We start from the raw sequence: 26,987 nt of genomic DNA, 5'->3' as shown, positions 1-26,987 counted from the left end.
ACTAGCAGGTCATATAGATTGCATCGACACTTCAACTTATTGTTGCTATCCATTGTTTCCTGAAGAGTTGGTTAGCTCATGTTGATTGACAAATTTCCTTAGATTTCCCAGCTAATGCGAAACTATATCTTATCCTTATGTTGGTAAAATTCATTTGTCATGTCCATGAACCATGTAAAATTTGCAAAACTTACAACTATCTCCTGTCCAGGGTGTGAACATTTGGTTGACCACTAAAGTTGGGTTCATCCTAGATCTCCAGAAGGATGTGGACTACTGTTGAGTTTAGAGGGATGTATGGTTTAAATTGGTTTGTCGAGCTACCAATCCTTGGGCTTTAATCTGTCTTTCCTTTCTTACATCATTCTATTTGGACTGCTCTATTGTTGTTCTTCTTTCTTTTGGTAGATTCTTCACCCATTGATCAAATGATTTCCATCAAGATTTACTTCACTATTCTTCCCTATGCTTGCCACCAATCTTCAAGGGTTTCTATGCAAGAAAGACTGTAAGCCCTTGTATGTGGTCTCCTTGGATGAGACCGTTACGAATACTGCATAACCATTGTACACATGATAATGTGAATGCAAAATGAATTGTTCTTATATCATGATCATGGGTTTTGCTGCCACTTAACTCATTTATAAAGAGTTCAGTTAGTTGATTGAATGAGCTCATGGAACTATGAGTAAATTCCCATATAAGGCTTTTGCATGAGGAGGGTTTCCTCTTAATATGGTTAGTTTCTGACCTTTAGCAGTTCTGTTCCCCATCATATGGTCATCATAAATCCTCTATGAAGAAGCAAGTGGTGGTACTATATGACCATAATGATTGACCTCTAAGGTATGACAGTTCAAGAAACACTAGAATTGCTCATTGTTGATCTAATTGTGGTCCAACTTTATAGCTAGTAGAAGTAATTTGGAGTGATATAAGGGCCTGTTTGTTAGCAGCTTAATGGGACTCACAGCTTATTCGGTCAGCTATACATGACTGTTTGGTAGTGGCTTAATGATATAAAAAATGGCTTATTCAGTAAGTTTTCAGGGCGAGCTTTATGCAGAAAGCCAAGTTTTTTTCCCTTCAAAATCTTCCACTCCAATAAAAAAAGACACGCTCCTTCCATCTATAAGAAACCCTCCCAAACAAAAACGTTCCCAATTTATAGAGATAGATTAATCCGCACAGACAATTCATCCATACAGGACTTGATGGAAAACCAACGAAACAGGCCGTAAGACTCTTTTAGATTATTGTTCCATTTAAGGAGAAATGAGCCATTACTAAGCCAAACAGAGACGGTATACCCCACGCAGAGGTAGGGTCTGGGTACTGTTTTCTTCTATTATTACTTAACATATTAAATTTTATTTTCTTGAATGAAAGCATTTTTCATGGATTATATAAATAGAAACTGATTTAATATTTAAAAAAGTCAAAAACAGACTAATGATTTCAGTTTTTGTAGAAGAAAAATGAGCAAGCCAGGAGATTGGAATTGCAAGTCATGCCAGCACTTGAACTTCTACTGGAGGCAGTCATGCCAAAGATGCCAGGAGACACGACCTGAGGGCATTGGCGGCAGTTTGGGTGGCCAAGTTTGGACCTTCTCTGCTTCTGATCCTTGGGTCCCTAACTTCAGACCTGGAGACTGGTTCTGCGGTATAGCGACCTGTCAGGCTCACAATTTCTCTAACCGGCGGTTCTGTTTCAAATGTGGTGCGATAAAAAATGTACCATCTTTTGGTGGAAATTTTAGATCCTTGGTTCCCCCTAGGGGTCTTGGTTTCTATGGTAGAAGGGGTGGCAAAATCAGCCAGCGAGGGTGGAAGCCTGGAGACTGGTTCTGCAGCAGGTATTTAACCATTCTCGTAGTCTTAGCGGGTTCTTTGGCTAAATGACCTTCTGTAGGGTTTTTTATATAAAAAAATCTATGATCTTTTTTGACAGGTTTGAAAATATCATTGCTTAACAGAAGAATGTCACTTTCATACACGAAAATACCTAAAAACCTATTAGTCTTGGTTAACTTGCATTTGTGAAATAAAACTTGCTCATGAACTGATATACACAGGCGTGAATGCAATGCACACAACTATGGCAGCCGCGTGAAGTGTTTCAAGTGCAATTCATCACGAGAGTTGGTTGGCAACGAGTCTAACTAATCTCGTTGCATCTCGGGTTTATGGTAAGGATTGATGTTTGCATCTCTTATTTGTCTAACTAATCTCGTTGCATCTCGTTACATGTGTATATATGTGTGTGTATTTGCGAGTCTAATTTACATCATGTCTTTTGTATGAATGCGATGTTTCAGGTCTTTCTATCAGTTAAGGAGCGAGAAGGTTGTGTCTTAGACCATTTTGCCCCTATCCTATGCCAGTTTCTTTGGTTTGGTTTAATGGTAATGGACTTTGTATCTACTAAGATAAATTATGGAGGATGTAATCACAACTGCTTTCTTTAGATTGAATGGAATTATGGAGTGCTAAGATTTTTGTGGTTTTTTGGTTTTAATTGGATTGGGGTGTTTGAGATTGCCTATTAAAACAACGTATTGACTTATTTCGGTGTGATACCAGTTGGATAAATAGTTTATTTGGGTGCCAAACTGGTAATAAGGAGTTTTTGAAAAAGTTAAATTATTCTAACTTATAATAAAATGATAAGGACTTTTGTAAAAAACATAAGTTGTTTCAAATAAACAATCCCAAATACCTCCAAGTTAAAATGAGCAACAGATCTTAAACTAAAATTTTAGAAAATCAAAAAGTTATTTTATTGTAAAATAATTTATTGTAATAGTTGGTGACAAAAAAACTACGAGGTGGCTATTTTTGTTACTACGTGGAAATGAGGTGCATTTATTTAAAAGAAGCACGAGGTATGCACCGACAAGCACCTCTGTTGTCGGGGAAAATTAACCGGCTATCACCGGTCGACTTTTGGTAATCATCAACATACGTCGTCGTCTTAGCTTATTGCAAACGTGCTAAAATCTTGTTAGCTGCGTAAGCTACAACCCACTTGAGCCGTGTTCTCTGGCTCCACGGCTCGGCAACTTTGTTGTTAAATGTTATAAAAAGCATCTTGACCAACTATATCAACATACAAAAATTTATATTTTTTTTACTTAAATAACTAAGTTAAATGGAATGTTAAAATAAAAAATTAGATATAAAATTTTAAATTTGAGAAAATCTATAAAATTATACAAGAGAGAAAAAATAACATCTTAATTCTTTCATATTAATAAAAAGTATTGAAATTAACTGCATATGAGAATTTTTATTATTAAATAAAATAAATATTTTATTAATATAATTAATGTTAAAATTAATAAAATAAAATAATTATTAGAGTTGAATGTAATTTTTTTTAATATTTTTTTTACATTTTACTAAATTTTTTTATAAGAAAGCTGAAATGATCTAAAACAAAGGACAAATAACTTGATATAAAATTGATAATATATGTAATAATTAAATGAATAATAAGCCACCTCTAATGTAGAGCAGCTGACTGGCAGCCGCTAAGCTGCCAAACCGAGCTGATCCCATTTACCCTCCACCGCTAATCGTCATTATCACCAAATCTCTCTTAAAAAATCAATAAAATAAAATGATCCAAAAGGCAGTGATATAAATCAAGTGAAACGACAAGCACTGAAAGAAAGATCAAGAATGGGCCATTTGCAGTTCAAGACAATGCCCGTGAAACTTCATTGATCTTCAAAATCTTAATCAAATCAAGAAAAAAGTTTCAATCTTGGGTTTTTTAATCAATCCTCTGTTTCTTCTTTTAATCGAAAGATATGGAGGCAAATGGAGGATTGGTAGCTGGATCTCATAAGAGGAATGAGTTGGTCAGAATAAGACATGATTCTGATGGAGGGGTATGTCTTCTTCAGTTTTAGAAAATGACCTTTTCACTGATTTTTTTGTGGATGATTAGTGTGCTGAAGTGAAATTAACAGTAGGGTTCTTGGTTAATCCAAATGTGTTGATTTTGTTTAAATCCCAGTGTTTGATTTTGTGGCTAATCAGCTCAGTAACAAGTGATGGTTATGATTTTGAATTATTAGTCTGACATTGCTGTTAAACTTTTAATTGGGTTTTTGGCATTTATGGATTTTAGATCTAAACCCCTGATTGTATTTGTGATTAAAGTTTCTACTTTCAGCTCCATTCTTGATTATTAAGTGAAAAGATGACCCAGACTTTGATATTTCAGGGCTGTTTGGTTGGTTTTCATTAAGCCCTTAATGTATAAAGCTGTCTGTATGAATTAATCTGTCTGTATGTATTGGAAAAGGTTTTGTTTGGGAGGGTTTTTCATAGATGGAAAGAATGTGTTTTTTTAATTGGGAGGGCCACGTTTGGGAAAAACTAGGCCTTCAGCATAAGGCTCCCCCTAATAGCTTAAAAATAAGCCCCACTACCAAACATTCATGTATAGCTTACTGAATAAGCTGCAAGTCCCATTAAGTTCATTAAATTGTTAACAAACAGACCCTTAGTTATTTTATGTGGAGCTGCAATGTGTTTCTTAATAACATCTAATGATAGGAATGGCAAGTTTCTGGTGGTTAATTTGACAAATTTTCAGCTTACGAATCAAGCTTTTTTCGGTTAATTTGAATTAAACCAAATTTAATTGATCTTGAGTTCTTGACAGTTTCGGTTGACAAAACTGAACTAGAATATTTGGATCATTTGCATAAGCTTGGATAGAAAAATATTTCTTATTGGAAGATCTGATGTACTCTTACGAGTTTGGTTTTATTTGATAAACTTGGACTTTTACAGTCATTTCCAGTAAAGTACTTATTCATTATGGCATTGACTATGCAGCCGAAGCCATTGAAGAATGTGAACGGGCAGATATGCCAGATTTGTGGTGATACTCTTGGCCTCACTGAAAGCGGTGATGTATTTGTTGCTTGCAACGAGTGTGCGTTTCCCGTTTGCAGGCCGTGCTACGAGTATGAAAGGAGAGATGGAAATCAAGCGTGCCCTCAGTGCAAGACTCGATACAAGAGACACAAAGGTTGGCTTATGTTCATCAAGAACTCATTAGGGGTTTCTTGAAGACATGTAGTAGATGATTTAGTTTTTAGTTTTTGTAATAATGAAGTATGAGTGTTTTAGGGAGTCCTCGTGTTGATGGTGATGACGATGAGGATGATGTCGATGACTTGGAGAACGAGTTTAATTATGCTCAAGGGAACGGAAAAACACGACACCGATGGCAAGGAGAAGACACCGATCTTTCTTCATCTTCTAGACATGAAACTCGACAACCAGTTCCCCTACTCACTAGCGGGCAACAAGTAAGGAATGATTTATGTAGATATTTCTTTTTTGTTAATTGTGGGTGTCTGGGTGAGCTTGCATGCATCTCAACTAATCCCATGAGACCCCAGATATAACAACCAGGGAAATCCCTAGTGGCCATGAAGAGACTTGAACCGGCGACCTATCGGACCCACAAAATGAAACATTGAACAAAATTAAACTTTGGGGTGTTTGATTGGTTTTCTATTAGGTCCTGTATGGATAAAGTTGTCCGTGTGGATTAATCTGTAGAAGATTTTTGTTTGGGAGGGGGTCTCATAAATGGAAGGTGCTTGTTTTTTAATTGGGACTTGCGGTTTTGGAAAAAGCTTGGCTTTCTGTATAAAGCCCAAATAAGCCACTCTATAATCTCTATATCATTAAGCCACTACCAAACTGTCATGCATAACTGACTGAATAAGCTGTGAGTCTCATTAAGCTCATGAAACTGCTAACAATCGGACCCTTATAGGACCTAATGTTTTGTGGTTACTCGAAGGTTTATCAAAGATATCTATATTCCATGTTGTTTCTCTGTTAAGTACGTAGGCTTACATCCATGGTGCTATTTTCAGGTATCCGGTGAAATTCCAAGTGCCACACCCGACACTTTGTCCATAAGAAGTACATCTGGTCCGTTAGGCCCTGGTGACAAGCACGTCCACTCACTTCCATATATTGATCCTAGGCAACCAGGTGCCTTTTTACCTACTATTAACCAGAATTTTGTGCATTTTTTGTGGTAATTATAGTAACAGTGTCCTTTTCACAGTTCCTGTAAGAATTGTGGACCCATCAAAGGACTTGAATTCTTATGGGCTTGGTAACGTCGACTGGAAGGAAAGGGTAGAAGGGTGGAAGATAAAACAGGACAAAAATATAATGCAAATGGCAAACAGATACAGTGGTGAAGGAAGAGGCGGTGAGATTGAAGGCACAGGATCAAATGGAGAAGAACTGCAACTGTAAGCATCTATTCATATATGAATTCATTTAGTCCCAAAAAAGGAGACAACTTTAAGCATCTATTCATATATGAATTCATTTAGTCCCAAAAAAGTTGCAACTGTAAGCATCTATTCATATATGACTCCATTTAGTCCCAAAAAAGGAGACAACTTTACAATCTTTAAGGAAGTTAAAGGTCGGGTTTCAAACAATCCGTTGAGGAATTTATGCACTATCTTTCTGTCACAGGGTTGATGATCCTCGGCAATCAATGAGCCGTGTGGTGCCTATTTCATCTTCTCATCTAACTCCCTATCGTGTTGTGATTATCTTGCGGCTGATTATCTTGGGCTTTTTCTTGCAATACCGTTGCACTCATCCGGTTAAAGATGCTTATCCGTTGTGGCTCGTATCTGTCATTTGTGAGGTTTGGTTTGCATTATCTTGGCTTCTGGATCAATTTCCGAAATGGGCACCTGTTGAACGTGAGACCTACCTTGATAGGCTTGCATTGAGGTAATCTGATATAAATTTTGTATAATTTGTCCTGAAAATTTCTAAGAAGGGGAACTTTTCAATTTTCTGTATATCCCACCCGGAGGTGGGGTTAGGGGAGGGTAAGATATAGTAGACCTGTTCACTGGCGGGTCGGCTGCGAAACATTTTTCTTTTTCTAAATTATGTACATTGTTATCTGATTTTAAGTTGGTTGGAAAAATTGTAATGTTGTTATTTTATATAAGTTTTGTTTTCTTAAAAAATAAAAAGATTTTTAGGCCCGTTTATAGGACGAGTATGGCCGATGGGCAAGTTTTCAAGCCCGTTAAAATGGGCTTGGGTTTGTCATATTAGGCCCATTGGACAAGAAAAATAGGTTAGGCTCGGCCCAAGCCTGCAAATGATCGGCTCTAAGATATAACAGCTGTTTTCGTGATATTTGAAGAAGAATCTATAACGGAAACTAGACCATTTGCAGGTTCGATAGGGAGGGAGAGCCTTCGCAGTTGGCACCTATAGATGTCTTTGTGAGTACGGTGGATCCTTTAAAAGAGCCTCCCCTCGTGACTGCAAACACCGTGTTATCAATTCTTGCTGTCGAGTATCCTGTCGACAAAGTCTCGTGCTATGTATCTGATGACGGTTCTGCGATGCTCACATTTGAGTCCCTTTCCGAGACAGCAGAGTTTGCGAGGAAGTGGGTCCCATTCTGCAAGAAGCATTCCATCGAGCCTAGAGCCCCCGAGTTCTACTTTGCTCAGAAGATAGATTACCTGAAGGACAAGATTCAACCTTCTTTCGTCAAAGAACGAAGAGCAATGAAGGTGAGTTTCGTGTTGCTTTGCTTTACTAAATTACTACTTCGTCCAAAAACTATGCTTAAAAATATGTATGAACAGAGAGAATATGAAGAATTTAAAGTGCGGATCAATGCGCTTGTAGCCAAAGCCCAAAAGATGCCGGAAGAAGGTTGGACAATGCAAGATGGAACTCCTTGGCCCGGAAATAATCCCCGAGATCATCCGGGAATGATACAGGTATTTAGTTATCGAATAACTGTAAAATTTGTTTAAAAAACAATCGTTTTATTCTAATGATATATTTTGTTATAAAAAATATTTTTTTTATTATAATTTAATAAAGGAGTCAAAATAGATAAAATATATAAGCAACTCACTAAGGGTAAATTGGTCATTTTATATGTTCTGTCCAATCCAGTTTTGTTTTACCGAACACTAAACAACTGTTCTGGTGTGTCTACTGTCTCATTCTGTCTTACCCTGTAACGCTCCCTTATTTATGATGATTGTGTTCCATTGGATAGGTGTTTTTGGGACACAGTGGAGGTCTTGACACCGATGGCAACGAGCTACCTCGTCTCGTTTATGTTTCTCGTGAGAAACGTCCAGGCTTCCAGCATCACAAGAAAGCTGGTGCAATGAATGCTTTGGTACGTAACCTTTGGAAAACTGCTTTTAATCTCAGTCCTAATCGCAACTGTTTTGTGCTCGATTGTTTATCAATGCAACCCTTTTTGGTGTTATAGATTAGGGTTTCGGCTGTGTTGACGAATGGTGCGTATCTTCTGAATGTCGATTGTGATCACTACTTCAATAACAGCAAAGCTCTTAAAGAAGCCATGTGTTTCATGATGGATCCTGCTTACGGGAAGAAGACATGTTATGTTCAATTCCCGCAAAGATTCGATGGCATTGATTTGCATGATCGATATGCCAATCGCAATATTGTCTTCTTCGATGTACGTTCCCTGCCATTCTTAATCATTTACTACACTAAAACACTCTAGTTCCATAACTTTTGTAACAATCCGTCTCAGAATGGATAGAAAATTAGATTTTTGAACTCCGTATAATCTCAAAGTTGTGAGCTACCTATCACTTCCACCATGGTTTTAAGTTGATTTCGAGGTAATTGAGTCAGCTTGTTGCATTGGGCTATGGCGCGTTACAATTTTCAGATTTAGGACTTATGGGTCAGGTTCAGGGGAAACTGACGAACAACCACTCATGTGGACAGTATGCACATGTGCATAAAAGTGATTTGTAAGCAATTTGTCTGGTATGCACATGTGCATAACATGCACACATGCATAAGAACCAAAAAACAGCTTCAATTACTTGTATACATACGTACATACCGTCCAAATGAATAGTTACCTGGGTTTTCCTCAGTTTTTCATTTTTTGGGGTTTTCTCCCGAACCTCCCTCTAGGACTTGTATTGTCTTTTTCACATCATTTTAATTCGTTTGTACAGATCAACTTGAAAGGGCTGGATGGCATTCAGGGACCGGTTTACGTGGGAACGGGTTGTTGTTTCAACCGACAAGCTCTTTACGGGTATGATCCTGTTTTAACGGAGGCCGATTTGGAGCCAAACATCATTGTGAAGAGCTGTTGTGGTTCACGAAAGAAGGAAAGAAACAGCAACAAGAAGTATATCGATAAAAAAAGAGCAATGAAAAGAACGGAATCAACGACTCCCATTTTCAATATGGAAGATATCGAAGATGGCATTGAAGGTCTGACCTTTACATTCGATGTTTTAATTTTGCGAGTCCGATTGATGTTGACTAAACCCTGAACCCTAATCCCTGAATTCTTTGTTTTGTTTTGAAGGATACGATGAGGATAGATCGTTACTTATGTCTCAAAAGAGCTTAGAGAAGCGGTTTGGTCAATCTCCAGTGTTCGTTGCTGCAACGTTTATGGAGATGGGCGGCATTCCGCCCACCACGAATCCTGCTACCCTTCTGAAGGAGGCGATACACGTGATTAGCTGCGGTTACGAGGACAAAACCGAGTGGGGCAAAGAGGTAATTTCACACTCTTGTTGCAGCTTCTATTTTGCATCCTTACGTAGAAGGCTTACACATGTGTGCAATTTTTGGTTTTCGAAAAAAAGAACATAAATAAAAAAAGAATCCTTATGCATATGTGTAATGGTTTTGTGTAAGGATTCCACTTTCTACTTAAGAATTCCACTCTCTTTTTATCTTCTTATTACCGAAAATCAATCCTTACGCATATGCGTAAGCGTTCTACGTAAAGATTGGTTAAAAAGTGAAATTGGGTCAGAAAATGGCTAAAAAATAAAACCCTATTTGTGGACCGACTATTTCTTTTGATTTCTCTAATTTTTATGCCTACAAATCTGCTGTCAAAATGTTTTCACTTCCCTTTTATGGTCTTATACATCAAAATGACTGTTTTGACCATTCTAAACGTGGTCAAAATGACTAATTTACCCTCTAGCGTCTGATATCAATTTGGAAACTTGTTCTACTTTGCAATAATCTTGTTCTTCTTGTTTCTTTCCAATCAGATTGGATGGATTTATGGGTCGGTGACAGAAGACATTTTGACGGGATTCAAGATGCACACAAGGGGATGGATCTCGATATACTGCATGCCTCCACGTCCGGCGTTCAAGGGTTCTGCTCCGATCAATCTTTCCGATCGTCTGAACCAAGTTCTCCGGTGGGCTTTAGGTTCAATCGAGATCTTATTGAGCAGGCATTGCCCCATTTGGTATGGGTATAATGGTAAATTGAAACTCTTGGAAAGGCTTGCATACATAAATACCATCGTCTATCCTCTCACTTCCATCCCGCTGCTTGCTTACTGTGTACTTCCGGCTGTCTGCCTTCTCACCGGAAAATTCATCATTCCCGAGGTATGTCAATTTTGACTTTTAAGGTCAAACATACGTATTTTAAACTTCAAGATTGACGAATTTTTTGACGCTCAACATAAAAATTAAAGGGTGGATTTAAGTGCATAACACGCACTGTGTTTAAAAAATTGATGGTCTGAATTTGATGGACTAATTATGTCGTATTTATAATTTAAAAGTTGCAGAATTTTGACCTCAAAAGTCCAAATTTATTTATATTCGTTAATTCTTCCTGTGTGATTTCTTGCAGATAAGCAACTTTGCTAGTATGTGGTTTATTCTTCTCTTTATCTCCATTTTTGCCACCGGAATCTTGGAGCTCCGGTGGAGTGGCGTAAGCATCGAAGACTGGTGGAGAAACGAACAGTTTTGGGTCATCGGTGGCACTTCGGCTCATCTCTTCGCCGTCTTCCAAGGTCTTCTCAAAGTCCTCGCCGGAATTGACACCAATTTCACCGTCACATCGAAGGCCAACGACGAAGATGGCGACTTTGCCGAACTCTACATTTTCAAATGGACTGCCCTCCTCATCCCGCCCACCACCGTTCTCATCGTAAACTTAGTCGGCATTGTCTCTGGTGTTTCGTCGGCAATCAACAGCGGCTACCAGTCGTGGGGACCCTTATTCGGGAAACTGTTTTTTGCTATTTGGGTCATTGTTCATTTATACCCGTTTCTCAAAGGTTTGTTGGGTCGCCAAAACCGAACCCCGACTATCGTCATCGTGTGGTCGATTTTGCTTGCTTCGATTTTCTCCCTTTTGTGGGTCCGCATCGACCCCTTTACGACAGACGACAAGCTTGATGCCATTAGAGGTCAATGTGGGATCGATTGTTAAGTATATAAATGTGAAAAAGTTTTCCGAGTTTGATATTATGTAATGGATATGATCTAGTTATTCGATTTATCGTCTTTATCTCTCGTGAAGGGAATGAAATCTTAAACCGAACTAAGATTTTGTTTGAGACTCGGGTCTCAATCGTCTTCGAGTGGATTTAAAATAGTAGGCATGGGCAAATGAAACCAATTGGGCTCTTAACGGACCGAATAAAGTAACCAGTTGGGCTTTTGACCGGTTCTTGATGGCCCGATCACGGTGATCGAAAAATGTAACCAAATAAGTCAGTTCAGGTCAACCGACCAGTTGGGTTAACCTGTACATCAGGTTAACCGTGTATTGGTTGGGTTAATTTAATTTCTAGCGTTTCTTTATTATATATAAATATGATAAGAATACATGATTTGTTCTACAATTTATTATTCTATAGATTGTGTTACAGCAGTTGTTTGCTATCTTGTTGATATGCTATAATAAACCCGAGCAAATTTCATAAGCGACGCTTTTCTAACCGTCAAAACCCCAAATACAACATGGATCCTCATGTCAAATCCTGTAACAAAAATACGAACAAGTAGAAGATAGTTAAATAAATGAAATAACAGATCTAACGAAGAAATATATAATTTTACTTACTGGACATATTCAATGTTTATTTTTCCCTTTTGAGATTTGGAGATGGCGGAGAAGGCGTCGCTCGATAAGACAATAGTCGAAGGGCAGGGTCTTTTGGAGCAAAAATCGATCACCTTAACATCAATGGTGCCACCAATGCACGGTTTATTATTTCCGCTAAGACATTTCAATCTGTAACGCCTACCGCATGCTGCCCCGTTATCCCACAGTCCTTCACTTACTGATGCGAATAAGTTTCCAGACGGAAATTGATCTGCTCGGTTGCCATTGCACTTCGTAGCTACGTATTCGAATACAAAAAAAAACATTATAATTTGGTGTATATATAAAAATGCATAAATTGAAGTATGAACTTACGTGTATAAGGAGGTTGATAGGATGAGGCAGTGCCAATATCAGCCAAGCCATACTTGATGTTATTGAAGCCTAACATAAGAAATAAGCACACAGTCACAACCATTCCCATTCCCATTCCCATTCCCATTTCTACACTACACTCTATCTCTTTCAACGATATTGCGTTAAGATGCACCCCATGATGTTAATTTATACCCTCTCCATCTCCACATCTCTCTCTCTCTCTCTATATATATATATATACATATATAGATTTGAGATCGACAAGACTGTTTTCGTGAGACACGTGAGACAATTTTTTTATACTTGAAATTTCACAGCAAAACGTTATGAAGGTAACCTTCATAGTGTTTTTGTTGTGAAGGTTCATGTTTTCTTTACCTTTACAATATTTTACTGTAAAGTTTCAAGTGTAAAAATTGTGTCTCATAAAAACAGTCTGGTCTCGTGTGAACTCAACAATATATGTATATATAGAGAGATAATGCCACATGTGTTTTAATAGGATTTTGTAAATTAGAATAAGAAATGAAGATCAAAGTGGATAAAGGATAAAAATGGTATTTCATCCACCTTTGCATGAAACCTCTTCTCTATAGGTTTGAACCATTAAAGTATAAAGTTCTTGATATCTACCACTAATTAGTTTATCATATCAAGGTTTAAACGATAACCGTCAACACAAGAATACAAAATTAGTAAAATTATATCTGATTTTAGATAAATTTTTTCATTTTGAATAGTTTAATCTCTAAACTATTTGTTTGAATAAAAAAAATCATAAATCTTCTTATTTTAAATGATCAAATCTCTGAACTATTATTTTGAATGAAAAAACCATTAAATTTTTTTATTTTGATTGATTAAGTTTTTGAATATATTTTTAATAAATAAAGCATCGCACTTTTAAAAATCGGTTACATGTATCATTGTAATCCAAAAAAAGCTACATTAACCGATTAGTAAAGTTCAATGGTTTATTTATTTATTTTAAAAAATTCAGGATCTTTATCATTGAAATGTGAAAATTTAATGGTTTTTTCGGTCAGAAAAATAATCCGGGGAGTTAATCATTCAAAATGAGAAAGTTTAATGGTTTTTCATCTAAAAATAATAATTCAAAGACTTAATTATTTAAAATGAGAAAGTTTAATGATTTTTTCATTCAAAATATTAGTTTAGAGACTGAACTATTCAAAATGAAAATGTTTGTTGGATTTTTTGGAGTTTTTCTTTGATTTTACATTGAAAATTTGAAATCACATGTGTTTTACAGAATACAGTCAATGCAAGGGTGTGGAGACAACTGGACTTGTGACCTCTCGCGGTCAAAGTGGTGGGAATATTCTTTTATTTAAATGTTGTTTTTATTTAAACCATCTCTCTATGTATAATTTATTTTCAAAATACTTAAAAGTTTTTATTTTAAACATGTCTTAAATCTCAATACGAAAATTAGTCAACTTTGACAATAGCTTATTTTGACGGCTTTTTAAACCACTTGCACGCCCCTTCCTTAAACTAGTGTCAGTTTGAAAAACACATACATTTTATTTATAAAAAAACGTGATCTTTTGTCCATTTTATTAAAGACACAGTAACAAACCTACATACAAGTATACGATGACACATGTCACTGTTTCATGATTCATAATGAAAAAAAAAATACATTTCTAAATAATATCACCGTATTATTTAGTCCATTGCCTTAAATTTGGTAAACCAAACAATTGAATGTAGCATATCTCGATCCGTTGGCGTATACGTCGGCCAAACCAACCAACCAACCCACCAAAGTGGCTGCCCATAACCACCACTAAGCCAATGGTTCTAAAAGGAAAGGAGAACTTATATTTGAACACGTTTCCTTAAAAAGGTATTATTACCTTCATTGGGTTGAATATGTAATTGTTGATTCTCCCATTACAAATTAGTCAAAATTACAGTTTAAATTCATCAATAAGACTCTATCTCAAGTTTACTTGTTGACTCGCGTGATTTGAAAATTTTCCGAACCATCATTTGTAGTTCAATGAATTAAAGAAGAGTCATGTCCAAACTACAAACAACCCTAAATTAAATATTCATATTTTTATGGAAAAACAATTCAAAATTGATTTTCAAGTATATGTTTAATGGATAATTTTATTTGTTTTTCCATGTTAAAGTGTTATAAGGATACAAATAGGATTCAAATAAAGGGTTTTAGCTTTCAATAACCAATCAGTTTATCTATACTGTATTATAAAACATTTGACAAAAACTCTTAAAAACTATTTTTTATTCATGAAGTACTGTATATTGATGCATATTACTTAAATTCAAGATTACAAGTAAATTATGCATATATAAGTACAACTTATTAAAACTTCATGTTTGAATTCGTGTAACTAACTGCGGATAAACATAATCAAATAGAGGATAAACATCTCATTTTAAAATATAAAAAATCTAAAATATAATTAGGATAATCATTGAGTTCTAATAGAATCAATATCTTTATAAAAATTATATTGTTAATCTAAAATAAATTACTTCACTATTAAATCTAAATTAAATTGTAATAAAAATAGAATTAAAGAAATTGTAAAAAAAAACAAGAACTTTTAAAAATTTAATTTGATATTAATATCAATATACTTTTTCAAATTTTTATGATATCTTCAAATTTATTTTTATTTAAAAGTAAAAACATCATCTTTCTCAATTGAGACAAAATAAAACGAAACATTAAAATGAATATGTATCTCGTTGCATTGCACGAGTACATTTATAGTAAAATTATAAAACATGAGGTATAAACTGACACTATGCATTTTAAGATTTCATACCTTTTTTGGTAAAAATTGAAGTTCTATTCAATTATAGGCATCATGATCTAAAAGCGAAACAAAATTTAGGGGTAAAACTGCCTCCCCCTCACAACAACCTAAGTAATACACGTTTCGCACAGTATATAACAAGCTACTGTGTTTTTACATCGTTTGAACAATCAACCCAAGAGATGAAGACATATTCCTGCTACTCCATTTGAGATGCATATGTGAACTCATATGAATAATCTGTAACATCAGTTTACATATGCATATTTAAATAGATTTTTTTCGAATTTCCAGTTATTCACATATAAACCTTCCTTCTTACCTTCTCATATTATTTAGTTTTCTTATTTAAACCGACCACTATATCTTTAACTAAACTAATAAACAACTAATGTAATATTAAAATCACATATAGATCTCCTAAGACCAAAAAACAAGAGTTTTTTTTTTTTTTTTTGAAGTATATAATATTTATATACGGCAAATGCAACAAATAAACTCACACACCCTTCTCACCTATGGTGAGGTTTTAACCCCTGACCTCCTAGAAGGCCAAGGGCTACGATACCGCTAGACCAAAGTCCCTTTGGTAAAAAAAAAAAAAAACAACAACGACATGAGTTTTCATACAGTATTTTAATAAAATGTGATCAGCTTGAAGTTGGTGGAAGGATGATATTGAAGTCTTTAAAAAGTGGTTATTCGTGGTGATCCTACATTTTGTTTAATGTTATTGTTTCAAAATAAATATGATATCTTCTTTCCAATAAAGTTTTATATCAATATCATTTATATGTTTTTAAATACTCATACATGATCTATGCTTTTTGTTCATTAAATCAGCTAAAAGTATCTTTTTAATAACTAAAGTGATAAATCTTGGCACCAAAAAGAAGATAAATAAAAGTATGCTTTTTGTGAAGTTGGTGTACACCTCCTTTGCAAATCCTGTTATATTATTCTCCAAAAAAAACCCAAACAGGCATAAATTGTCCCAGAATGTCGAGTCTTTAGAATGATAGATCTTGTCTTTGATACCATCTGAGAATATATGAAACCATGTTGGATTACTCTCCAAAAGAACCCTAGATAGCCACAGATTGTTCAAGAGTGTTGAGTCTTTGGAATGGTAGACTTGGTTCTGGTACCATTTGAGAATATATGAAACTAAGAACCCTAGACGGGAATAGATTGTTCAAGAGTGTTGAGTCTTTAGGTGGTAGAGTTGGCTCTGATACCATGTAAGAATATATGAAACTCTGTTGGATTACACTTTAAAAGTCCCTTTTGTACAGGAGGAGGTTCCAACATATATATACACACACATTATCAAGTCTAGCCGACATGGAACTCCAACAGGTTTTTCGAGCCTTTTCAGACATGACATTGTTTTATAGACACTTCAAGACTCATGAAAGATGCAGGTCCTGCAGAACCCAGTTCTTGAATCAAGCATCATTCTTCTCCATTTAGCTTTAAAATCTAGTGGCTTGTGCCATCTAGCTAACTTAATTGCTTGTGGGAAATCCTCGAGAAGTTTGAGCAAAAAGTGCACAAAAAAAGGAAAGTATTTGATGGATGGCTAACACCCCCCACAATCTTTCACTTACCATCTCACCAATAGTCACCACACGAGCAAATGCCATTCTTGAAATGATGAAAGCGATTTGTATCCCGAAGTATGATTTCGCGTTCAACGATTATGGAGATGAGCTTAGCAGCTATATGACAATCCTCACAAACACGCAGATTCTTGGTGATTCTAATAAGCGTAAAAGGTTTCGTGTTTATAATCACAAACACAATAGCCAGCTTCTCACTATGAACTGCAAGATGGTTTCCTTTATCTTCCTCCTCTATATCATGAAGTGCAGAATCCGTCTCGGCTACATACCCCAACTCTCTCATTTTCCCCACAATTACATCTAATTCTTGATAAATCTCTTTAGATTGTGGATGGGATTGATCACCAGCAAGAAAGGAGTGAACTTGATTATTAAGCTCAACATTACTAACACCTGGGACCTTCTTGACCCCTCTGGCTTTCATAATTGAACGAATATTCGTCACATCTTTCCATCTACCGGCTTTTGCATATATATTCGACAACAATACGTAATACCCAGCTTGCTCAGGGACCAATTGTAAGAGATGATCTGCTGCAATAAGCCCAATATCCATGTTAGAGTGAACCTTACAAGCACTCAACAAAGCCCCCCAAATTCTATCATTTGGGTTCGTTTTCATCCTCCTAATAAAGTCATAAGCTTCATCGATTCTCCCAGACCGCCCTAGTAAATCAACCATACAAGCCAAGTGTTCAAGCCTCGGAACAATTTTATATTCCTCCGTCATCAATTTGAAGAATTGTTTCCCCTGATTTAACAATCCAGCATGGCTGCAGGCTGATAGGACCGGAACAAAGGAAATGGAATCAGGGATCAGACCTGAGTCCTGCATTTCTGAAAACACCCGTATAGCAGTTTGACCGTCTCCGGTCATGCCATAAGCAGAGACCATAGAAGTCCATGACACAATATCTCGGGTCCCCATTTTATCGAACACCTTTCTTGCCTCATTTAAAGATCCACATTTGGCATACATATCAATCAAGGCATTCTCTAGTATTAGATTAGGAAGAAGCCTCTTCCTTTGTACATATTCATGAATCTTTCTCCCTAGCAATAAAGCTGAAAGATCCCCACAAGCAGGTAGAACACTAGCAACTGTAACGGAATCTGGGGAAATTCCATAGGTCTCCATTTGCAAATAAAGATCAACTGCATCTGTGGGCAACGAATTGTGAACATACACAGCCATCATCACATTCCAAGAAACTAAACTCTCTCGAGCATGGTTCATGAACATTTCCTTCATAAACATAACGTTGTTAGGAGATGTTGAACTTGTTACAGCAGGAGAAAGGCTAGCCATCGTGCCTGCATTCGGTTTTAAGCTAGAGGATTTTATCATTGTCCTACAAACCTCCAGAGCAAGATCGAAAATCCCATTTTGAGCGTATGCAGCAACCATAGCATTCCATGAGACAGCATCTCTACTAGGCATTTCATCAAACACCTTGCGACCTTCCAGTAACCTATTACATTTCCCATACATTGTAATCAATCCATTCCCTACATAAAGATTTGAATGCAGACCCTTCTTAAAAACAGCAACATGGGTTTGTAATCCGACCCATAAATTCTCAGACCCGGAACATGCTTTTAAAACTTGAGGAACTGTGAAATGATCAGGGTTAATGTTGAACTTGAACATATTTCTGTACATATGAAGTGCTCTATCGTAGAATACATTGTTTACGTAGCTTCTAATCATGACATTGAAAAAGACAACATCTTTTTGAGGAAATTCATCAAACAGTTGGCGGGTGACAGCGATTTGGCGACACTCAGAATAAGCTTTCATTAGTTTCAGAGCAATATGCGAAGCCGAGAGGAGATTTCCATCGATAATTAACCTACAGTGTATCCTTTTCAATTGTTTGATATCTGGGCACTTATCCAAGATTTTGACACAAAAGTCTTCTGTGATCAACATGATCGTTAATCGAGATTTGAATAAATTTGAGTTTACATTCCTTTCTCTATGAAACAATCGGAAAACTTGCATTTCGGAACCTTTCTCCCATATTTACGATGTGTTGTCGGGAAAAAAAGTGAGGAAAATTAAAAACTATCTAGAGGGATATTTGGGATTAGTTATTTAAAATATTTATTAGCTTATTTTAATTTGATACCGATAATAATTTTTTTTTTCTTTTTAGTGATTTCTACCAAAACTTTCAAGGTGCTTGCTTTGATCGAGTTTTCTACCAAAACTTTCTTCTTCTTCCCATGGAAAGAAAGATATTAAATATTTAAAAAATATATTAAAACTATAAAACTATCCAATAATCCATTCTAAAAGATATATTTATAAAAGGTATATCGTTAAAAATGATATATTTCTTTTTTTTTCTCACCTTTTCAAGAAAATATGAAAAATCATGTCCTTTCTTTTCTTTTCCTCACCTTTTAAAAACACAAATAAAAAAATTATTTCCTTTAGTTCGGAGTAAAAATTACGTTTTTAGTCCCTATGGTTTGTTGAAAATTGTTATTTTCGTTCTTATAAAATTACAATTTTTTTTTCTCTCTATAGTTTACAATACATTGTTATTTTTATTCTTATGATTTACAACTTATTGTCGTTTCCATTCTTATGGTTTACAACCCGTTGTTTTCATCCCTCATATCTAGGGTATAATTGAAAGAAAGTGGTAAAAAAATTGCAGGAGCCTAAAAACATGGCCTTAAAGGTAAGACTGTAAGATTAGTTTCAGAGACTAAAACAATAATAAATTGTAAATTATAGAGATAAAAACTATAATTTTGAAATCATAGGAACAAAAGTCAAAGTCTTTAATAAACCACAGGGACAGAAAACATTAGTTCAATTGGGATGTGTTTGGTAGTCATATAAGAGATAACAAAAACTTGCTTTACTTTCAAGGTCGAAAATTAGATTGAGATTTGACAAGAATAAATAGATGGAACATAAATTAGAAAAATGTGATACGACTAAATAGATGGAACATAAATTAGAAAAATAAGATAAGACAGGTAAATTACTGAACTGTCTATGTCAAATTAAAACCTTAAAACCTTTCGTTATTATTTCACTTGCCTAATTCTCTCTCGTCAATCTAGTTCAATCCCATCAAACAATAAAAACTAATATATTAAAAAAAATGGCTAATGTCATAATAATATTATATGAAAGGATGGATACATATGTTTGTGGTTGACCTTTGCCATGTTACACAATTGAAACTAATTTTATGCAGTAATTCCACACTTGTACAAAGAAACACAACTCTACTTGTTCTCTTCTATGTGTCTCATATCTCTTTGTTAGGCTTGATCAGTAATCCTTCCACCTCTATTTCTTTACCTGTCATCATCATCATCATCTTGGAATAATGCCTTAGAAACAGAACTACAACCCTTACTCCCTTCACCTTTAACTGTCAATGGAGTCTCACACACCACACTATAACTAACCCTCCGATGCTTCTTCCTTTTCGGTTCTTTAACAAAAGACGGGGGTTTGATCTTTGAATGCTTTGGAGCCCAGACCCTCTGCAAATCTGGCATTCGGCTTGTGAAAGATACAAACCTTCTCGCCCTTTCTCTCCTCTCGCGAGCCTCATTCAACTTTTGGGCATGATCCTCTTTCGTGTGTTCTTCCTCACTCTTGTTGATGTTTTCAAATTCATCTTCTGCAGAGGATGAATCTTGGATCATCTTACTTGCACCCATATCGGGTTTTTCTCTCCAAGATTGATTGCTGTCCTCGCTGTTGAGCATTTGAGCCTGCGCTTCATTTTCTTCACCAAATGGCAATAAGTCCATTTGATCATAGATTTTGTCCACCACATCTCCAAGCTTATGCGAATACCTGAAAATTGAGTCTTTTATGTTTCAACTAAATCTTAACTGTAATAAAGATAATATTCACATTATTAAGCTTATCAACAAAGGCTCTTCATGTTGATATTGGCCAGATTCATGTTGAAACCAACCCACAAAGTTTGTAATAATTCAGTAAATTTTTGTTTAGTTAACAGTTGAAGATAACAGTCATTCTGTCATGTGCTCTTGTGGTGCTGTTTTTTTTCTTCTTTATTAATGCATTCTTCATGCATATAATTCAAGACACCCATGGATATAAGTTGAAGTTGCAGGTTTGAGACTATTGGTTCAATCACATCATTTGGTGGCAACTTATGTAGGCATATCTAACCCACTGCAAGCAAGAACAGAAGTAAAATGCCATTTCTTTGTGCCATTTCCTTTTGTGGGTTTATCTTTATTTCTACTCGCATCACAGAAATAACACCCATGATATGAAGTACTAAATGAAGCAAAACTAGATATAAAAATTGTGCAGATTAACATATAGATATAGGTACCTCAATTTTATAGTTCTCTCAACATAATCATAAAGACTCGTATCACCATGAAAGCCTCCTTCCACAAGGTACTGAATGATCTCCAAAAGGGAGCATATCTGTTTCACAAGTTTCACCTTCATAGAACTCTGGATGCTCGCTGCAAGTTCCGACTGAAGTATCTCCATCCGGAGCAAAATTTGTAACTCATATCTTTTAGCTTATTAAGAAAAAGATCAGAGTAAATAAAGCGATCGTATTTAAGTTAAATAATGGGAACTTTGAGTGGAAACTGGAGGAGGGAACTAGAGCAAAACAAACAAAACAAGAAAAGGATACTCTCGGACTAGATATTCTGAACTAGAACCATGATTCAGTGATTGGAGTGATGAGTTACTATCCTTGTGTTGCTTCAAATCTTTCGGCTCACGTAGTAATAACTTTATGACTTCAGAAACTCGAATCGTACAAGATTCGTCATGATTTTCCGTGCCATCATGCTTTTGATGTAACCAATAAATGGAGGAGTCTACAAGTTTCCCTGCCAAGATCTTCAAGTCCACTCCATCAGATTCAAGCCCCTGGTGAATTTTCGTAGGCAGGTTACTGAAAAATGATTCTGATGTTTCTGAACTTGATAAAGAAGTGGCATCCTCCTGCATTCTTGACTGATCAGAAGAAATATGCATTGACAGAGGTTTATCGCATTCTTGGTAGCTTGCAGCCAAATTTTCATTTACATTCGTCTCTTTTTGCTTATTTGAATCTGGAGCCGCTTGGCTTGATCCATCTGGTATGCTATTGTAAAGTAAGCCCTTGTTTTTCACTTCCTTCATCCAGCATTTCAGAAACTTCAACTTCTTCGACTTTTTAAAGCCATTGGCAAAGTAAACCTCTGCCAAGTCCAAATCCAAAGACTCATATGCCCCCTTGCAGAATGAGCTCCATGTGAGGTCCCGAAAGGTATGCTTTTTTACCTTTCTTCTCTTTCCATCATCTACATGAACAGATTTTCCCGAGGGGGAAGTACCCTTTTGAGAATCACTCTCACCTTGAGAAAATACATTCTCTATCATGGAAAGATTTGCTCCACCAGCATCTTGAACGAGCAAATGGTTATTATCTAAGAGCGAGAGGACAGCTGAATGAACTGTGAACGGCTTGAGAATGCCCATGTAAGAATCCCCATTGCCATTTGATAAAGATAACAAAGCCCAGTAACCCTCCCTGTATAGAAAACCAAGAAAAATCTGCCAAGTTGGAACCATATGCTTGTGAAATAACTTGGAATTTTCACCAGCAAGTAGTTCAAGAACCCTATCAGCAAACAAATTGTCTGAACCATCCTTCTCCTTTTTGCCAGATTCTGTTGATCGAACTAGGAATTGATCTGATGAAAATTCTTCAAAATTATCACACTTGGTGTACCTCCGAACAGCTGTGACATGTAACTTCATAACTCCATCATTTAGATTACCCAAAAATGTATTCACAAGATTGACAGCTTGAGCATTTGAGCTCCCAACTTCCCAGGTTCTAATAATGTCACCGGATCTAGACTTAGATGACACCTTCAGATGCAGCAATTCAAGATCACAGCATTTACACTCCAAAGGCTTACCATGGACATCTGAAATTTGAAGGTTCAATTGCCCACGAATCCTCTTGTCTAATCTTTGAGAATATAGCAACTTAGATGAGACAACAATATTTGGATATATCAACCCAAAAGAAAGAAGGGCAGAACCTAGAACAATTAAATCCGTCGAACAAAATCCCCAACCAAATTTCCTAATCTCATTCCCAACAAGAGCAAACTGCTGTTCAGATTCATTGCTTTCAACTTTTTCTTCATGGCTATGAATGTCAACCCAACATAAATGAATATCCTTACCACTAAAAGCATCATTAACAGCAGTAAAACAATCACGAAATCTAGCACCACAAGCATCTAAATCCCTCAGACAATCATCATTTACATCAACACACATAAATTCAGCTAAAGATTTCAACGATCTACAAACCGGAGACAACAAAATAATCAAATTCGAGCGAATACACATAAGATCATGTTGAGGTTTACCTGAAACATTCTCAATTTCCGACTCCCAGTCATAATCGTGAGCTAGCTGAAGCAAAGAGCTGACTGTGTGTGAAGCATTTGAAGATGAATACGTCAATTGGGTAAAAGAGATGGAATTAAGGGTCTGTGAGATAGAATCTAGGGTTTCGGAAGGAGAATTGAAGGAGAGGGAAGTGGAAAGATGATTGGGGAGCAGACGGTAGAGTGTAGATGCGGAACGGAGAGGGGATAGAGAAGAGAAGAAGAGTTTGAAGGAGAAAAGAGAAGATGAAAGAGAAGGGAAAGCTAAAAGAATCTTCGATGTAGCAAGAATGGAGGTTATGTAATTAGGGTTAGGGTTTTGGGATTGGAGTAATGGGTTGAGGTCAATGAGGAGAACTATCCGCTGTGTTTTTGAGAAATCAATGGCGTCCGCCATTGATTTAGTTCAAGCTTTTCACAGTTTCACAGATTTGGGGGTATTTTTTAAAGAAGGCAGATGCCTGTCGAAGATCCAACATGCTAACTTCCGCCGTACCGAAGGTGGAAAAAGAATGACCAAGACAGCATTGGGCGGGAACGTAGAAATGGCGGTAGAATTTCAAAAGCCAGGAAATATATTTTCATTTCACACCCCTAAAGTTTATGATTTATAATACGAAACTCGCCTCCATTTAAATTATTATTTTTTTAAATTCAATATAATTATTGCATTTACAAAACCAATTATAAAACTACTAATATGTGTATTAGATGATATTTTATTTTAGTGATGTCTCATTTATTTATTTTTATGGAAGTTGTTATTCTTCCTTCAGGTCTATATTGATGACCATGATTTCAACCATTTTTACTGGTTAAACTAATAAATGCATTTCTCACCCTCCAAAATCGTTGTCAACAAAAGAGCAGCAGAACAGCAATGCTTATCCCTCCTCCAAACCTGCACTACCCTCCTTAATCTCAACCAAATTCACGCACAAATTCTCAAATTGGGTCTCCATGACAACCCACTGGTACTCACAAAGTTCACTTCGACATCATCCGATCTCAATGCCATTGACTACGCTTCATTCATCTTATTCGCCCCGGATGCCAAAACCCATCTCTATGACACTTTTCTTTACAACACCGTCATCAGAGCTTACGCGCAAACCAATCAGTCCAGGATTACTGCTGTTGATGTTTACAAAACCATGGCTTGGAATGATGTTATGCCTAATAAATTCACATACCCATTTGTCCTTAAGGCCTGTGCTGGTGTTGGGAGGCTGCGTTTAGGGGAGTCGTTTCATGGTAGTGTTGTGAAGTTTGGGTTTGAGAATGATATACATGTGTTGAATACCATGGTTCACATGTATTGTTGTTGTGGTGCGATCGAGAATGCACGTGTTGTGTTTGATGAAATGCCTAAGTGGGATTCTGTATCTTGGAGTGCAATGATTGGTGGGTATGCTAGGATCGGAATGTCAACTAGTGCTGTTGAGTTGTTTAGAGACATGCAGATTGCTAGGGTTAAACCAGATGAGATTACTATGGTTTCGGTACTGTCTGCTTGTAGTGATTTAGGTGCTTTAGAGCTTGGGAAGTGGGTCGAAAATTACATCGAAAGAGAAAAAATTCCAAAAAGCATGGAGCTTTGTAATGCCCTCATTGATATGTTTGCAAAATGTGGGGATGTGGATAAGGCTTTGAGGTTGTTTAGAAGTTTGGATGGGAAAACCATTGTTTCTTGGACTTCTGTGATTGTTGGTATGGCAATGCACGGCCGTGGTTTGGAGGCTGCTTCGTTGTTTGAGAAGATGAAAGATGATGGGGTGGCACCAGATGATGTTACGTTTATTGGATTACTTTCGGCTTGCAGTCATTCAGGGTTAGTCGATGAAGGTCGCAGATACTTTGATTCCATGACTCAAGAATTTCATATAACACCTAAGATTGAGCATTATGGTTGCATGGTTGATCTATTCAGCAGGGCTGGACATGTGAAAGAGGCACTAGAGTTTGTCAAGAAAATGCCCATTGAGCCAAATCCAATAATCTGGAGGACATTAACCGCTGCTTGTCGACTCCATGGTGAGCTTAATCTTGGCGAAAGCATCACAAAACAGTTGATTGAAAATGAGCCGTTGCATGAATCTAATTACGTCTTACTTTCCAACATTTATGGGAAAATGTCCCATTGGGAAAAGAAAAACACGATTAGAGAGGTGATGGGCGAGAAGGGGATGAGAAAGATCCCAGGGAGTACCATGATTGAACTCGACAACAAAATCTACGAATTTGTTGCAGGTGATAGAACGCATGATCTATACAAAGAGATCCATGAGATGATTGATGAGATGGGAAGAAAGATTAAGATGGCCGGATACGTTCCTACTACATCAGAAGTGTTACTTGATATTGGTCAAGAGGACAAGGAAGATGCTCTGAATAGACATAGTGAAAAACTTGCCATTGCCTTTGCCCTTTTAAAGACACCACCTGGGACTCCCATCAGGATTGTGAAAAACTTACGGGTTTGTGGTGATTGTCATTCTGCAACAAAGTTCATCTCCAAAATCTATAGTCGAGAGATATTAGTAAGGGATAGAAACAGATTTCATCACTTCAAAGATGGGGTATGCTCATGCAAAGACTTCTGGTGAAAGTTGATGTAATTCAGCAAGGTACAAACCAGCAGCTGGAGAAGGAGAAATCTGAAAAGGTACATTTCGAAAACTTTACCAAATGCATAAAAATATTAGAATGATTCCGGTGCATATATGCCTTACTGTATATATTTATTTTCAAGCATTTCATTTGGGGCCAAAGGATTTATTTATGCAAATCAACAGAACACAGAAACAGATATGTGTAAACAATAATCTCGAAATATCCTTCATTTCAGGGATGAGTTTGTTGATGAAAGCAACAACAAAAACAACTAGAATTTGGTTTCCATAAGATCCATGATATTAGATGCCAGGATGATTACAAGCTTTGGTAAGAACCAATGTCACTGTTCCCTTCAATGGAAATTAAAGGTGGGATGCTCTGCTCAAAATAGAAGAAATTATCTGGATCAACTGCACCCTTCACCGTTGCCAACCTCTTGAAATTGTCATTAAAATAGCTGCTTCCCCATTTCGTGGCTCCTAAGTAGCTTGTGTTATCTATATCACCATTTGTACCTATATCCAAATCCCTGTAATTCACATAAGCTGCCCTTGGATTCTTGGACGCATATGGTGTCATATTCTTATAGATCCTTCGCATCCAATTTATATGCTTTTCTGATGCTTCAACGGTTCCGTTATCCCACTTCTCAAAGTATTGTATGTTATACAAATACCCTTTTCTATGTGGGTATGGAGTTGTCGTTTCCTCTATCTCGTCCATTCTTCAACCGTGTGGTTCCATTATAAGAATCGGATTGTCTTCCTCCAAACAACATTTCCATATTTCTTCCAATGTTTCTTCAGGGATAGGTTCTTTCACATAATCTGATTTACCATTGAAGTAGCTTCTGGGCTGGGGTATCCTATCTCTAAGGACGTCGATGCTTGATCCTGTTAGATAGATTGAAAAATAGAGTATTGATTCAATCCAACTCATCTCATTACAGTCTGTTTCCTGTAAACCCAGTTCCGGGAAGCTATCTGCTACCGTTTCCATGAGTTGGTCAATGCTTCCAAGAAACATCGAGTTGAATATAATTTGAATTGTTCTGTTTCCTGCCCCATCTGAAGTAGGATGTATTAGAACTCTAATGAACAAATCTTCACTTAATTTGTGCCCTTTATACTGCCACTTATTGAACAGATCCGAAGCTCCTTGATCTAAAGTCTTGGAAAGAC

The 26,987-nt window shown here is 36.5% G+C and overlaps 5 protein-coding genes, 1 long non-coding RNA gene and 1 pseudogene across 6 annotated transcripts in view; 3 read left to right on the top strand and 4 right to left on the bottom strand.

Annotated features, from left to right (window-relative positions):
• Positions 1 to 1,471: 1,471 nt before the first annotated feature.
• On the top strand, positions 1,472 to 2,492 carry LOC112519875. The gene is made up of 3 exons (XR_003069958.1): positions 1,472 to 1,858; positions 2,078 to 2,191; positions 2,321 to 2,492. It is a non-coding gene; the product is annotated as an uncharacterized LOC112519875 (long non-coding RNA).
• Positions 2,493 to 3,507: 1,015 nt separating this feature from the next.
• On the top strand, positions 3,508 to 11,401 carry LOC112519874 (cellulose synthase A catalytic subunit 1 [UDP-forming]). Its single transcript, XM_025128187.1, has 14 exons — positions 3,508 to 3,898; positions 4,857 to 5,052; positions 5,154 to 5,335; positions 5,915 to 6,035; positions 6,112 to 6,304; positions 6,537 to 6,803; positions 7,264 to 7,609; positions 7,685 to 7,822; positions 8,110 to 8,235; positions 8,332 to 8,544; positions 9,062 to 9,326; positions 9,424 to 9,620; positions 10,130 to 10,480; positions 10,731 to 11,401. The coding sequence occupies exons 1-14, from the start codon at positions 3,818 to 3,820 to the stop codon at positions 11,316 to 11,318; spliced, it is 3,264 nt and encodes a 1,087-aa protein (XP_024983955.1). The 5' UTR covers positions 3,508 to 3,817; the 3' UTR covers positions 11,319 to 11,401.
• Positions 11,402 to 11,670: 269 nt separating this feature from the next.
• LOC112520481 (EG45-like domain containing protein) lies at positions 11,671 to 12,536 on the bottom strand. Its single transcript, XM_025128910.1, has 3 exons — positions 12,312 to 12,536; positions 11,955 to 12,234; positions 11,671 to 11,871 (listed from the first exon to the last, which is right to left on the bottom strand). The coding sequence occupies exons 1-3, from the start codon at positions 12,436 to 12,438 to the stop codon at positions 11,865 to 11,867; spliced, it is 414 nt and encodes a 137-aa protein (XP_024984678.1). The 5' UTR covers positions 12,439 to 12,536; the 3' UTR covers positions 11,671 to 11,864.
• A 3,917-nt stretch (positions 12,537 to 16,453) lies between these two features.
• Positions 16,454 to 18,691, bottom strand: LOC112520391 (putative pentatricopeptide repeat-containing protein At3g49142). Its single transcript, XM_025128771.1, has one exon. It carries the CDS (start codon positions 18,689 to 18,691, stop codon positions 16,748 to 16,750), a length of 1,944 nt encoding a protein of 647 aa, XP_024984539.1. The 3' UTR covers positions 16,454 to 16,747.
• Positions 18,692 to 20,082: 1,391 nt separating this feature from the next.
• On the bottom strand, positions 20,083 to 23,587 carry LOC112520218. The gene is made up of 3 exons (XM_025128516.1): positions 21,408 to 23,587; positions 21,108 to 21,299; positions 20,083 to 20,593 (listed from the first exon to the last, which is right to left on the bottom strand). The coding sequence occupies exons 1-3, from the start codon at positions 23,585 to 23,587 to the stop codon at positions 20,083 to 20,085; spliced, it is 2,883 nt and encodes a 960-aa protein (XP_024984284.1).
• A 430-nt stretch (positions 23,588 to 24,017) lies between these two features.
• The window catches only part of LOC112519774 (pentatricopeptide repeat-containing protein At4g21065-like), a 4,507-nt gene continuing 1,537 nt past the window's right edge, over positions 24,018 to 26,987 (top strand). The window contains exon 1 of the mRNA XM_025128030.1: positions 24,018 to 25,855. Coding sequence (XP_024983798.1) covers positions 24,018 to 25,796 — 1,779 coding nt within the window. The 3' untranslated portion in view covers positions 25,797 to 25,855. The remainder of the gene's footprint in view (positions 25,856 to 26,987) is intronic.
• Positions 26,122 to 26,982, bottom strand: LOC112520217 (annotated as a pseudogene).

This window comes from Cynara cardunculus, assembly GCF_001531365.2.
Source record: "Cynara cardunculus var. scolymus isolate 2C chromosome LG 10, CcrdV1, whole genome shotgun sequence".
In the NCBI taxonomy this organism is placed as follows: domain Eukaryota; kingdom Viridiplantae; phylum Streptophyta; class Magnoliopsida; order Asterales; family Asteraceae; genus Cynara; species Cynara cardunculus.
The sequence above is the reverse complement of the archived record's forward strand: the minus strand, read 5'-3'. Positions and strand labels throughout refer to the sequence as shown.

What these genes read in the sequence shown, in the direction of transcription:
- LOC112519874 (XM_025128187.1), top strand. Translation starts at nt 3,818, where the DNA reads ATGGAGGCAAATGGAGGATTGGTAGCTGGATCTCATAAGAGGAATGAG. An exon ending in CTTGATAGGCTTGCATTGAG is followed by an intron (nt 6,804 to 7,263) that starts GTAATCTGATAT and finishes GACCATTTGCAG; the next exon opens with GTTCGATAGGGAGGGAGAGC. An exon ending in CTGGTGCAATGAATGCTTTG is followed by an intron (nt 8,236 to 8,331) that starts GTACGTAACCTT and finishes TTGGTGTTATAG; the next exon opens with ATTAGGGTTTCGGCTGTGTT.
- LOC112520481 (XM_025128910.1), bottom strand. Translation starts at nt 12,438, where the DNA reads ATGGGAATGGGAATGGGAATGGGAATGGTTGTGACTGTGTGCTTATTT. An exon ending in CTATCAACCTCCTTATACAC is followed by an intron (nt 12,235 to 12,311) that starts GTAAGTTCATAC and finishes TCGAATACGTAG; the next exon opens with CTACGAAGTGCAATGGCAAC.
- LOC112520391 (XM_025128771.1), bottom strand. Translation starts at nt 18,691, where the DNA reads ATGTTGATCACAGAAGACTTTTGTGTCAAAATCTTGGATAAGTGCCCA.
- LOC112520218 (XM_025128516.1), bottom strand. Translation starts at nt 23,587, where the DNA reads ATGGCGGACGCCATTGATTTCTCAAAAACACAGCGGATAGTTCTCCTC. An exon ending in GAGTATCCTTTTCTTGTTTT is followed by an intron (nt 21,300 to 21,407) that starts GTTTGTTTTGCT and finishes ATAAGCTAAAAG; the next exon opens with ATATGAGTTACAAATTTTGC. An exon ending in GAGAGAACTATAAAATTGAG is followed by an intron (nt 20,594 to 21,107) that starts GTACCTATATCT and finishes CTCAATTTTCAG; the next exon opens with GTATTCGCATAAGCTTGGAG.